Source organism: Gasterosteus aculeatus, chromosome 21 (genome assembly GCF_964276395.1).
Source record: "Gasterosteus aculeatus chromosome 21, fGasAcu3.hap1.1, whole genome shotgun sequence".
Lineage (NCBI taxonomy): Eukaryota > Metazoa > Chordata > Actinopteri > Perciformes > Gasterosteidae > Gasterosteus > Gasterosteus aculeatus.
The window spans coordinates 6,196,070-6,210,632 of NC_135708.1; the positions used below are offsets into that span (position 1 = coordinate 6,196,070).

At 48.1% G+C, this 14,563-nt stretch overlaps 2 protein-coding genes across 3 annotated transcripts in view; both read right to left on the bottom strand.

The window, feature by feature from the left end:
- The window catches only part of LOC120812009 (uncharacterized), a 519,303-nt gene that overhangs the window by 430,883 nt on the left and 73,857 nt on the right, over positions 1-14,563 (bottom strand). The gene's annotated exons all lie outside the window — the stretch shown is intronic.
- Positions 725-11,740, bottom strand: snx7 (sorting nexin 7). Of its 2 annotated transcripts, none has more exons than XM_078096940.1 (9): positions 11,452-11,740; positions 8,410-8,595; positions 8,107-8,217; positions 7,342-7,500; positions 7,036-7,234; positions 6,697-6,896; positions 6,482-6,568; positions 4,959-5,105; positions 725-1,352 (listed from the first exon to the last, which is right to left on the bottom strand). In XM_078096940.1, exons 1-9 carry the CDS (start codon positions 11,533-11,535, stop codon positions 1,272-1,274), a joined length of 1,254 nt encoding a protein of 417 aa, XP_077953066.1. In that variant the 5' UTR covers positions 11,536-11,740; the 3' UTR covers positions 725-1,271. The 2 variants fall into 2 exon arrangements, with proteins under 2 accessions (XP_077953066.1, XP_040023556.2); XM_040167622.2 differs by having other exon boundaries at positions 4,959-5,111.

The window sequence follows — 14,563 nt, forward strand, 5'->3', positions numbered from 1 at the left end:
TTTGCGCGCATAGCTGCATTCCAAGTAGGTGTTTCATTCGCGTATTTAGGCTGGAGGCTGATGCCAAAAAATGTACCATTGCCGTTGGATCAATTGACGAGCCTCTTTGGCTGCAGCGAACTTGTCTTCATGAGGGCTCAAAACCTCCATCGATGACGACTGCTGTTTTGCCAGGGAGCCATGAACCTGAACCTGAACTCGAAGGTTGTCGTGGGGGAGTGGTCAGGGCGATAGACTAGAATCCATTGGGGTCTCCCCGCGCAATTCCAAATTGGTCTGTTTTTCTTTAGATAGGTCTCTTTTTTCCCTTCCAATGTTTGAACATAAGCAAGCGATGGTGGTATAGTGGTGAGCATAGCTGCCTTCCAAGCGGTGAAGATGCTGGTCCATCATCTGTGACCAAACCACAGGCGTCAGTGAGCCTTAGGACGTCGCTGCGTTAACTTGGCCTCCCACGCTGGACGGTGAACTCTGTAGTTTGTCCTGAGCGTTTCTGTTTGTGGATTTGAAGACGCTGCGGACGGTGATCAATGTATTAAGAATGGCTGTTGTTCCCCTCAAGAGCACCCAATGATCGCTGGGATAACTCACATTTCAATGCGTTATGACAATGATTATATATATATATATATATATTATATATATATATTGTACTACTTAAAACTAAGCTTTAAGAATATCAAGCACTCTGATCCTGCAAAGAAACAAACAAGCAGTGATATAAGGAGTTTATAACATGTTGAGTAGGTTTAATTTGTAAAAGACAATTTTCTTTTAGATTTCTCCATCTACGGTTTTGATTGCATACATATTAGTGACATTACTTCAGAGTTGATCGCTCTCACTTTGGCGATTACACAGTTGGGGGAGGGAGACCTAGAAGCGTCATTAGTTTTGGTCACCAAGCAGCATCCTTGGAAGAGGCGCACCCGACAGGTTGGCGGAAACGTTGTAGTGTCTGTGTGTCGAGGACAGTTCTGTATCTACAACAACGAAGCAGGAGAGAGGAGCCAGAAGAAGCAGCAGCCTTCTTTTGGCTTTTGGCAGCGCGCCTAGTCGGCTGTAAACGGCGGCATGGCGACCTATTGATCGCCGTGTTGGTTTAAGTGAAGCACAATCATCACTGGAATGCGGGCTGGGATTTACTTCTTTGGCCAGAAAGAAACGGAGAGCGAGCGAGAGAGCTTGTTTCAAACATAATGCACGTCTGAGGGGGGGGGTATCACTTCAGGGCCTGGGTTTGGAGGTTTTGGTTGCATCCTCTCCACATCTCAGGAGGCGTCCTCCCCGTCCCTCTGCTCCCCGGGTTCCACTCTCTGAGACAAGAGGAAGGACTCCCACACGGCCAGGCACTGGAAGACAAGACACAGGACAGGGGGGGCGAGTGCACCATGATGAGCAACACAACACATCTTTTGCATCATAGCAGCGTTGAAACAGGTTCCTTTAGAGTCACAGGTCCTGGTCTGTAGCTTAGGCAAAACTACGGTACGTTTTTATTAACTTTTCTTTAAGCAAACAAATTCTTAAAGGTAGTTTGAGTTCTCCGGTAAACAGACAGACAGGCTTTTATTGTGAAAGGTAGGAACAGAAGGGGGGGGGGGGGGGGGGTCTGATTGGCATTGCCTTTTTTCAAGGTCAAAAGGAGAAATAAAGAGTTTCTCATTTGGACTACGGGCGTCTTTGTTGTGATGATTCAGCACAACATGATGAGATGAAACAACCTTGTTTTCAGATAAAACGATTTCACACATTGTCCAAAACCTGTTAAGTTACTCTCAGAATTATGCAACAAAACATAATTCTGATAGTAACTCTTCATCGCTCTCCTGTCCTTCTCTACCTTCCTCGCCAATTTATTGAATAAAAGGTGAGTTTGTTATTTCACTGACAGAGAGAACCATCGTGTGTGTGTGTGTGTGTGTGTGTGTGTGTGTGTGTGTGTGTGTGTGTGTGTGTGTGTCAGAGGACTTCCCACAGTGAGTATCACTTTTATGGCACAAGCGTTCATCTAGAAAGCAGAGACAAGGTGCCCAGCAGCTGAAAAGTGAACATTTCAGAAATACACCAACAGGCACAGACACTCAAAAGCTGATCTAGGAACCGGGGCTCCTCTGTCAATGATTAGTGGGGGATTTTCCATCATTTAAAAAGGACACTTCAGCATCTAGTTGCACGTTCTGCAATACAGGAGCACAGCTGCTGCCAGCTTCCTTTAAAACACAAATACTTACTAAGCTCGCCTACAACAACTAGTAAATATTTCACCAAGAGTAAAAATAATCCTGATAAGTAAGCATGTATTGACACAAGTCCCCGCTCCCCCAAAGCAGTCCCTGTTGCTATGAGGTAACCGTGGCAACACTGACGATGCTCAGCCTCCTCTATTCAGGCTGGAGGCGCAGCACAAAGCTGCATGTGATGATCACTGCATCAGCAAACCAGGGAATAGTTTGATCCCATTCTGTGTGCTGACGTACACACTTAAATAATACGTGCTGCTTGATCTGGATTCATGTTTGAATTGGATGCGTGACAAGCGCTCCGTCGAAGGTGAGCTAGTTACGAGGAACGACTGCATGCAGATGTTTGAATGAAACAGAAATATTGGTCCTCTGCTACAAACGGATCCCAGCATGGATCAGAGCACATGCAGTTTCACAGCATAGGAATACATGACAGCAGCAGATGGTCGTTATTCCTCAATGAAGGGGATTACTATTACTATTACTATTACTAGAGATTATTCTTCTTCTAGTCTGTTCACCTAAACGACTCTGTCCTCCATGATGGCAGGCGGCGGATTCAGTGCTTGACGCTGCAGATTGATGCTTTTCATCACAGGCTCGTCCAGATGAAGACAAACGGCTCCGCTCGACATTACTCACCCGTCAGCCTCCAGGATGAAATCACAAGGTCTGTCCTTAATCACCCATCTACTTCCATCCTCCCTCTGTATCTCCTGGTCTGGACAGGCGCCTTCAACCCCCCCCCACCCCCCCGGTGCCCTGCGAGCCCCTCACGCTCTGATCACCCACAGGCCCCGTGGAGACACCTGCACCCGGGCAGCAGAGAGCAGCTCAGCCTCTGGTTCCAGGCCTGCTGTGTGCTGTGGGACCTCCGCAGAATAAGAGGGTGGAATCTGCTTCAAGCAGAGGGAACCTCGTTCAGTGGGGTCCCGTCCGCTTCATGCAGCCTTTGTCCTTATGAGGCCTCATGCAGCCTTTGTCTCATCTGGGCAGGAAGAGCATCCGTTTCACGTGTGGGTGTGGACACGTTCACGGCTCTTTGGTAACTGGACACCTCGAGGGCTCCGGCTCACATCTTATTAAACTACTAAATACTTCATATCGGCGACCATCACTGCAGGCGCTCCTCTGACAATTCATATATATATATATAAGTGTCCCTGCGCAGACATTTGACTCAGAGAGAATAGAGAATGTCTGATTGCATATTGCAGCTTAGCGTCATATTGTAACTGAGGTCCAAGTACCGAACCTGTTCTGCAGAGGGAAGAGCTGCTGTTCTCTACAGACCTTAACACCACGGACGCATCAATGACTGCTAACAGGACTATTGTCACCACCTCAGGCTCTAAACAGACAGAGAGCACGCTGTCATAGGAAATGTACACACACACACACACACACACACACACACACACACACACACACACACACACACACACACAGGAGTTGCTGCTTTTCATATGCTAAACCTCTGCATATGTTTGGATGTTTGGTATCATCCAGATGGAATAAATCCTCTGAGGACCTGCAAGCAGCAGGTATTTGGGCTGGTAATTAAAACTGGTGCGAGCGAAGGGTGTAAAACACACACAGGCTGTGGAAAGACGCCGCAGACCACTGTGTGTGTTTCAGGGGACAGAGGACGGTCTCCCCATAAAAACCTCCCATCAAAGAAGCACCGGTCAGTACAGCTGCAACGATCAGTCGATGTCGATTATGAAAATTGTCGCCGCGTCGTATATTAAATAAATAATAATAAAGGACATTTAAAGGTGCTGGAGCCTCCACGTCTTCCCCTCATGGGCAAGTCATGCTGACTAAAGTAACGCTGGCCTTGTCAGCTTAAGGTTCACGCTCACGCCCCGTGGAGGCTGCTCAGTAACGCTGCTTCAGGTCTCTCTAAGGCAGTAAATGGGTGAATTATTGTAGCCTGTCTTTAGCATAATAAACCTATGATACTAAAGTCTACAACGTGATAATTACAGCGTCTTTCTCTTTTAGTACCGAGCACAGGGTCGTCCTTCAGAGGCTCGTGCACCTGCTGATGAAGGAGTCTGGACACTGAACATCAACGCGCTCGTCTCCTGCAAAGACTTATTTGCACTTTCTCTTTACTTTTAAACGCATATTTGATATTCAATGTGTTTATTATGACGGTTACATTTGTATTAACTTGTTATTGGATGGAAATCAACAGTGTGACGTTGGATCCAAAATGAATACGTGGCTGTTTGTTTGTTTCCACGCTCCTACACCGGTAAACAATAGTTAGTGAGTCCTCTTCAGTGCATAAACAGGAACCCGCCGGCTTTGTGAAGCCCTCCTACATGCGCTTCCTTTACACTTCCCTCATTACGTCCGGAGCACATTGAGCGCGTGGTTCTCTAGCGCCTCCCTCAGGTCGGATGCTACAAAGCCGGCATAGAAAGATGCACAAAATAAAAGCCCTACGCGAGGGAAGTGCAAGGTCAGCCGTTTCTCAGGCCGCCTGCTGGAGGAGGAAGAGAAGGTGAAGCGCTGCCCCCCCCCCCCCCATCCGCTGGCACAGCTCCGCCCCCCCAGCACCACAACACCAGACCATTCCTGCGTTACAGGCCGCACAGCTCCCCCCCCCCCCTCTCTCTGCTGGGCTGCCTGCTCCGTACTCTGGATATCACATGTCTCTCCCACATTACTCCCCCCCCCCCCGTTCCGTCTCCTGCTCACCTGCTCGTAGTACTCCACGTTCTTCTCGGCGGTGGACAGGAAGGCGGATTTGAGGTCAGCTCTCATGCCGTCCTGCCAGCGGGTCCAGTCTCCCTTCAAGGCGTTGTTGGCCAGCTCCACGCGGTCGGCCAGACTGTCCACCTCGTCCTGCAGCTGCCGGGGGACACACAGCAGACAAGCTGTCCCTCAAACGTCTGCAGCAAGACGACAGAACCTCCGAATGGACAGAAGACATTGATTCCAACCGACCGGCTCGCTGGTCAAACTAAGAGTCAGTTTAAGGACATTCCAGCTGTTTTCACAGTGGGGGGCTCAGGTTGGGGAGTTCTACCGTGATACGAGTAGTAGAAGAAGATGTTTCACTCTGCTTATAAGCGCTTATGAAACGCTGTTTCAGGCTCTCTGCAATGAATAAGTTGCATATGAACAGATTGTAAGGTGTTTATATAGAATACATCATTTCCAATCCAGGTAATGTAAACTGCACACACACGTTCATTGATGTTTCCTTCATTTAATCAGCATTTACGGACAACAGAAACTAAATAAAACCATAATAACACATTTGTGGGAATGAAACCGATCCAATTCATTCTGAATTCATGTAATTGTTCATTGCATGAATGAACATTGTTCATCTAAAAGTTATGCAAATCACTTTTGTTCAACTGGTGGAACACGTGTGAACACATCTGGCACATCTATTGTAGAGCAGCACTGCCCCCTGCTGGCCGTGTGTGTCTCACACACACACACACACACACACACACACACACACACACACACACACACACACACACACACACACACACACACACACACACACACACACACACACACACACACTAAATGACGCCTTCTAGTCACCATAGAATCAACATTCATAGGATCTGCCAAACTTTTCTAATAGAATCTGAAAAGCATTTCATTAGATTTTTGCATCATGAACCTTTAAAACACGCAGCGGTTGAAGGTATTTTCACAATAAAAGACTCCGGCATCACATGCTGCCACACTCCTTCTCAAACGGCCTTCAGCCCCCCTGAAGAGCGCGTTCCATGGGGGCATCGCTGTCTAACATCCCCCCCCCTCGGTGCAGATGTGTTAAAGGCAAAATGACTCTGATAACAGCGCCCCCCCCCTAATTAAAGAAGGAATACAATAGGAAGTCTGCGGGGGGAAGTCTCAGTCAAACTTCTTAATTACAACCTTACAGATGGATTTTGATGTCAGCTGGGCAAGGTTGGTGTGGGGGGGGCTTCATAAATAGCGGTGTCCTTTTGCTCTTTGTCTGCTGACATTTGGAAGCAGGTCTCCGTGTACGGAGGACGCTGCTTTTCATTATCTGCCGGCTTACGGAGGGAAACCATATCGACGGCTTATTCCCACAGAGCTGAGGATATGTGCATAATCCCCCCCAGCACCAGCGGCCCGGGGGGGGGTTCACTTTATTACACACAAACATGGCGCGGTGGTGGGGGGGGGGGGGGGGGCGCAGTGTGTGCGGATGCGTTCCTACTCACCGTCTCGAGGTCGGTCCTCCTGGAGCCCAGCGCCTCGTTCTTGGCTTCAAACTGGGCCTGGATGTTGTCTCTCCGCCTCATCACAGCCTGCCGGAGACGGAGCAGCGAGTGAGCGCCAGGAGGCGTGTGTGTGTCCCCCCCCGCTGCTTCTAACATCCAGAGCTCCACCCGATCAGCGCTGGTGTGTTTGACCATTTGATGAAAGCGGCGCTCACCTTCAGGGTCTCGGCGCAGAGGACGTAATCGTGCAGGGCGGGGACGAGGACGGAGGACAGGTGTTGGATTTGCTCGTCCGTTTCCTTGCTGCACCGCTCCACGCAGCTGGCCACGCCGTTCAGGGGCTCCGCCAGCTCCCCCTCAGACTCCGCCCACTGGGCATAGGTGGGGTTGTACTGCTTCAGCTCATCCAGGTACTCTGGCAGGAGACAGAGGAGACGTTGAGATGCAAACCAGCTGGGTGGATCCAGCGGTCACCGACGACAACCGGGCGATTATTGTTCCAAGGTCTGCTGACGCAGGTGGTGGCGAGGGTGCGAGTGCGTGTGGTGGAGCACCTCTCTGCTCCTTGATGATCCTCTGGGTGACTTTGTCCACGGAGCTGATCTTGATGCTGAAGTCCTCCACGTACTCCTGCATGAGGCTGAACTCCTCCGGCCGGCTCTTCAGGCCTCGCACCGAGCTGGCCACGGCCCTCACCGTCTCCCCCAAGCGGCTCAGGAAGCCCGGGCCCTGCTTCTTGTACGGCAGCAGGTCCTGTCGGGGGGGGAGGGGGGAGACAACACACCCGGGCTTCAATTAGACGGCGCGTCGATGCGGAGGTCACCAAAGTTCACAATGAAGTTGCGTGCGTGCGAGCTGACCTGCGCCGTGAGGAAGACCTCCAGGTGGTGGCTGTGCGACAGGACGGGGTGCAGGGAGACCTTGCTGAGGAAGCGCTGCAGGGCTCTCCTCCTGGTCTCGATGAAGTCGTTGTTGAAGCGCTCCACCATGCCCTTCATCACAAACTTCTCCGGCAGCGGCTGAGGGCGCAGCGAGACAAGGAGGCGGGGCTAGTGGCCGCGGCTGTACGAGTGGCGTTTCATTGATCTACACCTGCACACCAGGTGTGTGCAGGTGACACGCGATGGGAGGAGCATCCTCCTGAGGCACAGATTGAGTCTCTACAGCTCCACTGGGTATTTGTAAAGGTTTTAATCAGGAAGATTAAAAGTTTCCCTTTTCTACAGTTGATCGATTAAAAAGGAACATGCGTGAATATTAAATGTTATATATAGAATGTTAATTTTTTATGCAGGTGTTTGAATATGTGGGTTTTTAGAAACGAATGCAGGTGTGTGAGTATTTGTTTAAGCAGTTAAGGATTATTTGTGTTCATGCAGGTTTTTGCATGTTGGCAATATGTTTATGCAGGTGTGTCAAATGTATCTGAAGTTATATATATATATATATATAAATATATATATAAATATGTTTGTTGCAAAACCTTTGGAATCCTAGATGGAAATGAAATAAGAGCAGGGGGCACTGGGTGCTTTGGGACTCATCTGGCAGCGGGAGCGAGATTCACAGTAAAGGTCTCCGGCTGCAGATGTGTACAACAGCTGGCCCGGTGTGCTGATACCTACATGGACAATGAGCGTCGGGTGGTTTTCTTCCAGTTTGCTTCGGAGCCACAGGAAGTCCTGGTAGCGCCGGTGGACCTCGTACTCACTGGAGTCGAACTGGCTCCGCGTGGTCTGGAGGAAGATTGTGTCACAACACATCATCATCATCATCATCACTGTGCAGTAGGTAAGAAGACATGATGTACTTATCAATGCAATGACACCAGCACTTTGTTATAGTCCAACTTATTATGGAAAAAACCTTCCTCGTCCTTAAAAAGCTGCGAGAAAACGGGGTCTGTGGGTGAGTGAAGGCCCGCCCACCTTGGTGGCCACCCTGTACATGACGAAGGTCTCCACGGCCGTGACGTGGCTCTCTGGGTCGTCCACGGTGATGAAGAGGTCTCTGGCGTTGGCCTCCTGCTGCTCCTCCTCCTCCTCCAGTCTGTACTGGTTGACCATGGAGCTGGGAGAGTTGGGCATGGGACCGCCCCCTGCCAGCGACGGGTTCTGGACCAATGAGAGTCACGTTGTTAGCGCTCTGACAGAGCTGGCTGCTCAGCACGCTCATGTCCACGTCCTCTCAACGGATGCAAAGATGTCAGGACCTTATTTGCTAAATGCGTTTTTACAAAAACATTTTTAAAGCTGAAACAGAAGAAAAGCTACAAAAACAAAGTGACAGAGATCGTAGGAACCTTGTGTTGGATTTGGGTTCTGGGGGTGTGATGTGCTTTGTTGTTAAATCAGGCATTCGTCTCTTTTTTTCTGCTCAAAGTCAGTTTAGTTTATTTATTCTTTGTAGTCATTTGCTAATTAGTTGCGTAAAACTGGTTATTTAAGGGAGTCAGGTACCGGACCAGCATGCACTGCGGTTGACCAGCTGTTTATCAGCGTAGAAGGACAATCCTCTCTCCTGCTGAGCCCGTGTGGGGAAACAATACCATTGATACCCATTTAATATCACCCAAAGCAACGGATACCGAGGAGCAACGTCTCCAGTCGAGAGTCCTGCTCACTGCGCAGGGACGGCAGGACAATCCCACCGTCAGCTCCCACTCCTGTATTTTTAAAGTGATTCATAGAATTAGAAAAAATAATAGATGTGGAATTGTCATCAGGCCATTTGCTGGATGAAGAAGTATTGTAGCCAATGAGAGTGCAGAGAGCGAGTTCAGCCCGGTGGTGGAGGCCGATCATCAGTGTCTCCACTACTATTATATTTTTCTTCCTCACCCGGCAGTTTCAAACCGCAAATAAGTTGGTTTGTGTGCACGTGGCACCTGCAACCAGCGCATGGCAGCACCAGAGGACTGAGTCATTTTTATTATTACAACCCCTTTGTGCACTTTCTGAAGTCAATTTTACTTTGGAATAAATGATGACGAGTTAAAAAGCTTTGCGTGATCAAGTACGGTCTATTTACCACCATTATTGTGAAAAGCTGGACTGACTGCAGGTCAGTTTGCCTTCACAACACCCGAGAAGCTGCTGAGGTCAACAGTCACGGCTCATTGCGTCACACCAAAAAACAGCCACACATGCAAAGTCACACGCCAACAGGCTCATATGAAGCACGGCTGTCAACACTTTAGTCATTTCAAATATACAGTTTGGACTACGGAGCCTCGGAGTGCGTTATTCTAGTATCGCACCTGCAGTTCTCACTTTGTGTGTAACCCAAACATGTGCAGCCACCATCAGCAGCTCGCACCGCGCCAGCTCCACCACCGGGCGCCCCGCTGGCTGCTGGAAGAGCTCATACATGTCACACGTATGACTAACGCGTCCACAGCCAACAACCGCTGGAAGCCAGAACAACGCGTCCTGTACAACAAACAGCTCAGCATCACGTCAGCAGCCGCTCGGTTGCCTTGGTAACCGTTGACATGTTCCAGCCATAGCGGCGCCGAGGAGCTGCGTACGGATGTAAACTACACAGCAGCTAATGAATCGCTTTGAAAGGTCTTAGATTGTCAGATTGAAGCCTCTTCGAGGTGTCGTGTCTGTAACTCCTCCCTGACATGTAACGCAACATGAAAAAAAACATTCAAGGTCGCCGCCACTTCCTGACATTCTTTGGACAGTTGCCAGGGAAACCGTTTGCAATCATTTGCGACCATTTGGCCTTCTTGATGACAACCACTTTTCCACATGGGAACAATAAGTGAGAGAAAAGTTACTTCAAGATCCGTTACGGTTAAAATATTTGCTGCATCAGTGATTCAAATATTGCTTATTAGGATTCTAGTAACTATTTAAATACACAGTAAGCAAATGGTCAGTTAGGCAGCCAGCAGCTGAATCCCACATGACGACCTTGCTGAGACCCCAATGCAACAAACATTATTTATTTATTTGATCACACTTCTTTGCTTGTTGTTCATCGGCACCACAGACACCTGGTTGCTATTCGCTCACAAACGTATTGCCGGCGTCAACCAGCGTTACTCCTCAGCCGCTCACTAAACACCGTTTACCGGGTGGTGGGAGGACTGCGCATCTCTGAGGAGTTGTATTTTCCTTTATTTTAAAAAAATGAATTGAGGCTTGTTTTCAAGGACGTGCAAATATGACGGCAGTCTTTCAAAGCGTCTCCCTGAAGCAACACTAGAGGCTTATTAGACACACAACACAACGCAGACACACAACACCAACAACTACAGCAGGGGAGTCAAACTCAGACGCTGCCCACATAGACCATAATAACCATATGACGATCCAACGGCCCAGGACGGATGGGGGAGAATCGATACGGTTCTGTACTTCTCACAATGCGGGCCGGATGTGGCCCGCGGGCCGCGAGTTTGACACACACACACACACACACACACACACACACACACACACACACACACACACACACACACACACACACACCCCTCAGGTGCCCCATGGACAGGATCCTGACATTACATCTGTCACTGGTGGAGAGTGTTCATCGAAAATGTTTGAACTTTTCTTCTTGATTGTAATGACAATAAATGTTATTTGGCGAACACATTAAAATAAAGAGTTTTTTTGGTGGTGTGATTGATCTCCTTGAACATTTACAATCTTTGACAGCGAGCTGCATTGGAGCAAAGGCCACGCAGCCATCATGTAAACGTCATGTGCGAATCCCTCAATGTAAAGTAACGGAAGAGCCTCAAGTTCGTCTTTACCGAGTTCATATTCATAAAGTGGACGGAACCTGATGGACAGTCCGCTCATCAGCTGGTTGGGGGGCATTCGGCGTCCCGCTCGGGGACGTTGCGCGCGGACTACCGGCGCTACGCGGTGCGCGCCGCGACCACCGCGCGCGCGCTACGGGTTGACGGTGCAGCGGCCGGTACCGGAGGCTCGGAACCAGGAAGCGTCGCTTACCTTGCTGAAAACCTCCAGGTCGTCGTCCTCGTCCAGGTCCAACATGTGTCCCGAGAAGTCCGCGGGGACCGTCTGTCCGCTCATCTGCTCTCGAGCCCTTCAACAGCTCATCCGCGAACTTTAGAGAAGCAACAACTTCACAGAGGCAACAACTTCCAGCACAACTTGAGAGAGGCAACAACTTCCAGCACAACTTGAGAGAGGCACAGGAGAGTTCGAGGCGGAAGTGAGAAGCCACTTCCTTTAAGAGCCTTCAAAATAAGATTTATCACAGCCATCACTTGACGGATTGTCACTAGCTCCACTATTTGTATGGTTTCAGTTTTCAGGCGATGTCGCCTCTTCACGTTAAGAAAAGGCTACCGCGGATTATTTTAATTTAGTAAATATCACGTGTGGTGTCCTACGGACGTTTGCGGGTGTTGTAAATGTTTTGCATTTACATCCAAATATCTACATGTGACAGAGGCGCTCTTGTTCTGGCAGGTGATTTGGGTTTCCGGTGAAGGGCAGTGACTTTTGCCATGCCGAGTCAGTCAGGCTGACAGAAACCGCGGAGGAGCAGCTAAAGGCTTTTATAGTTTTTCCATAAGACTCAAGCCAAAGAAAAAATATATAACCAGGATGGAGATTCTGCAGTGTGACAATGCCTGGACTGAATTTAAAAACTAAGTTACTAAAATGTACATTTTTTGTGAAAGACTATGCAGGCCACAGTTGCTGCTGTTTGAAGGCCGTGAGCTAATGCGGTCTATTATCTGTCCTCAGACTCCCTGGTATTCATAACGTTTTACTGCAGGCCCGTCAATCCGAGTGTTGTATCTCATTACGACCTTGCTGGTCAAATAGAGAAAAAAAAGTGTCCTCCCAGTTCAACATATAATTAGAAATACCAGTATGTTTTTTGAAGAACTAGCCTATTTTATAATGCAGATCTTGGTGTTTCCAGGTTAGGTTCCAAACTGCGTTTAGAAAAACCAATACGGTGTCTTTTAACCTGCAGTCTCTCTACTGAGCAGGGAGGGGGCATTTAGAGTCACATAGGCCGATCCCAAAGTCCACACTTATGGGCTCATGGAATGTGTGGCGTGATCCTGCTCACTGAGGGTTTAGTTCTGTCCCGCTGTCGGATCGTTGAGTGTTTGAGGCTCTGCTGCAGACATTTTGAGCCCTTTATGAACCCTTTCCTTAATGCAGGCTTTTCCCTGAAGGAATCACCCACAGGTCACTGGAACGTGACTGGATAAATCCAGGCAAGGTGTCGTTCTGGGTTTGCCCCGACTGACTGAAAACCCGGGGTGTTTTAAAAGAAGTTGGGGCCATTTTTTGTAACTCGTTAAATAACATTTAACCTTAAAAATAATAAATATACTCATATACTTATTGGGCTTACTGTATATGAGCAATTGTCATCAAATGGCAGTAATAAGACTATTTGGGAGTAGTCTACAGATTCTGTGTTTCTTAGATTTTTTGAACCAAAACCAACAGAAAACATGAATCAGATTCATATTCAATTTTATTTTCACTTATTTGTGGTTATTTATTGTTATTATATATTTTTAAACAATAACGTTTTTTGTTTTTTTTTAATAATGTATTTTTTACAATTATAACTGATTTTATTGATTTTAATCATGTTGTACCTACTGAGTAAGGAAATACAGGTAGGACAGACAAAACAAAGAACTAAAATGGGGACAGCAAATCAAATATTATTATATATAATACAATTTATTCATGAAGTATTTAGTTTAGTCACTGAAGCTGTTTTGACAAAAAAGGCTTTTAAAATGGCCTCTTTTTGATTAGAACACATCATATAAGACGTTCACATTTGTGTCAATTTATACGTTTTCATGTTGTCATGGTGATATGATGTCACAGCGGCGTGCTGTCCCATATGTATTCACACCATTTCAACCACTTTCGAGTTGACTCCTAGGAGTCCCTGAGGGTTCAAGGTTTATGGTCTTAGGGGGGTTTACTTTACTCCACACTGCCACTCCCACGGTTGTATCCAATGACTCTGTCTTTAGGAAGCCCTCCTGTTCTCCACTCATTACCTGTATTAACTGCACCTGTTTGAACTCTTACCTGTATAAAAGACACCTGTCCACCCACTCAATCAAACAGACTCCAACCGCTCCACAATGGCCAAGACCAGAGCGCTGTGTAAGGACACCAGGGACAACACGAGCTGTGTCTCAAAGTCTCCGTGCTGCATCCTAAAGGACGCATTCGTCGACCGCATGCGTCACTTCTGCTGCGACTCGCCTGTCCCAATCCGTCGGCTCCTCCGAATGGGGTCGAGGGAGGCAGCCATCGCCTCCAGGAGCCGATTTGGAGGACACATCTGATCTATCCTTTGCGGCCCAGCATGCAATGCGGGCCGACGAGGACTTAATTTATTCCGGACGCAGGCCGATCCGACAGCCCGGAGAGTTCACTTTTAAATGTAACGTTAAGTAATAGCATTCACTCCAAGATCAGCCGATAGAAATGTTATACTAAATGAAATCACGTCTTAGTTTATAAGACTGCTTAAGTTACGTGACGTTGGTAACCAATGTTGTGTTTTTAAATACACTCCTTTTAGTGATAACCTTAACTCCCCCCCCAATACAGCCCCTGACCAAGACTCTTACCTGAACCCCTCCTGAGTCCATGGACTGTTCTTAACATCAATGTACCGACACACGAGCAGCTCGTCCGCCCACCTCCGTAGTTCCTTCTGGACCCTGGTCCTGACACCTGCTGCTGCCATCATCATCATCCCTCATTATTATTATTATTCTAATCATATTACTGTACTCATAAACCAACATTACCCTCTCCTAAAGTCTCTGTGCTCTCCCTTCCCACACGCTTCTGTAGATGGTGGTTCTATCTGATGGTGGTTCTGTGTGATGGTGGTTCAATCTGATGGTGGTTCTATCTGATGGAGGTTCTATTTGATGGTGGTTCTATTTGATGGTGGTTCTATCTGATGGAGGTTCTATCTGATGGAGGTTCTATCTGATGGTGGTTCTATCTGATGGTGGTTGCCCCTGCAGTGGTCCTGCTGTGCGCCTGGCTTACTACTCACACTTACTTGAATCATTTCTGTCAT

What these genes read in the sequence shown, in the direction of transcription:
- snx7 (XM_040167622.2), bottom strand. Translation starts at nt 11,535, where the DNA reads ATGAGCGGACAGACGGTCCCCGCGGACTTCTCGGGACACATGTTGGAC. An exon ending in ACCTGGAGGTTTTCAGCAAG is followed by an intron (nt 8,596 to 11,451) that starts GTAAGCGACGCT and finishes TCATTGGTCCAG; the next exon opens with AACCCGTCGCTGGCAGGGGG. An exon ending in AGGTCTTCCTCACGGCGCAG is followed by an intron (nt 7,235 to 7,341) that starts GTCAGCTCGCAC and finishes CCCCCCCGACAG; the next exon opens with GACCTGCTGCCGTACAAGAA.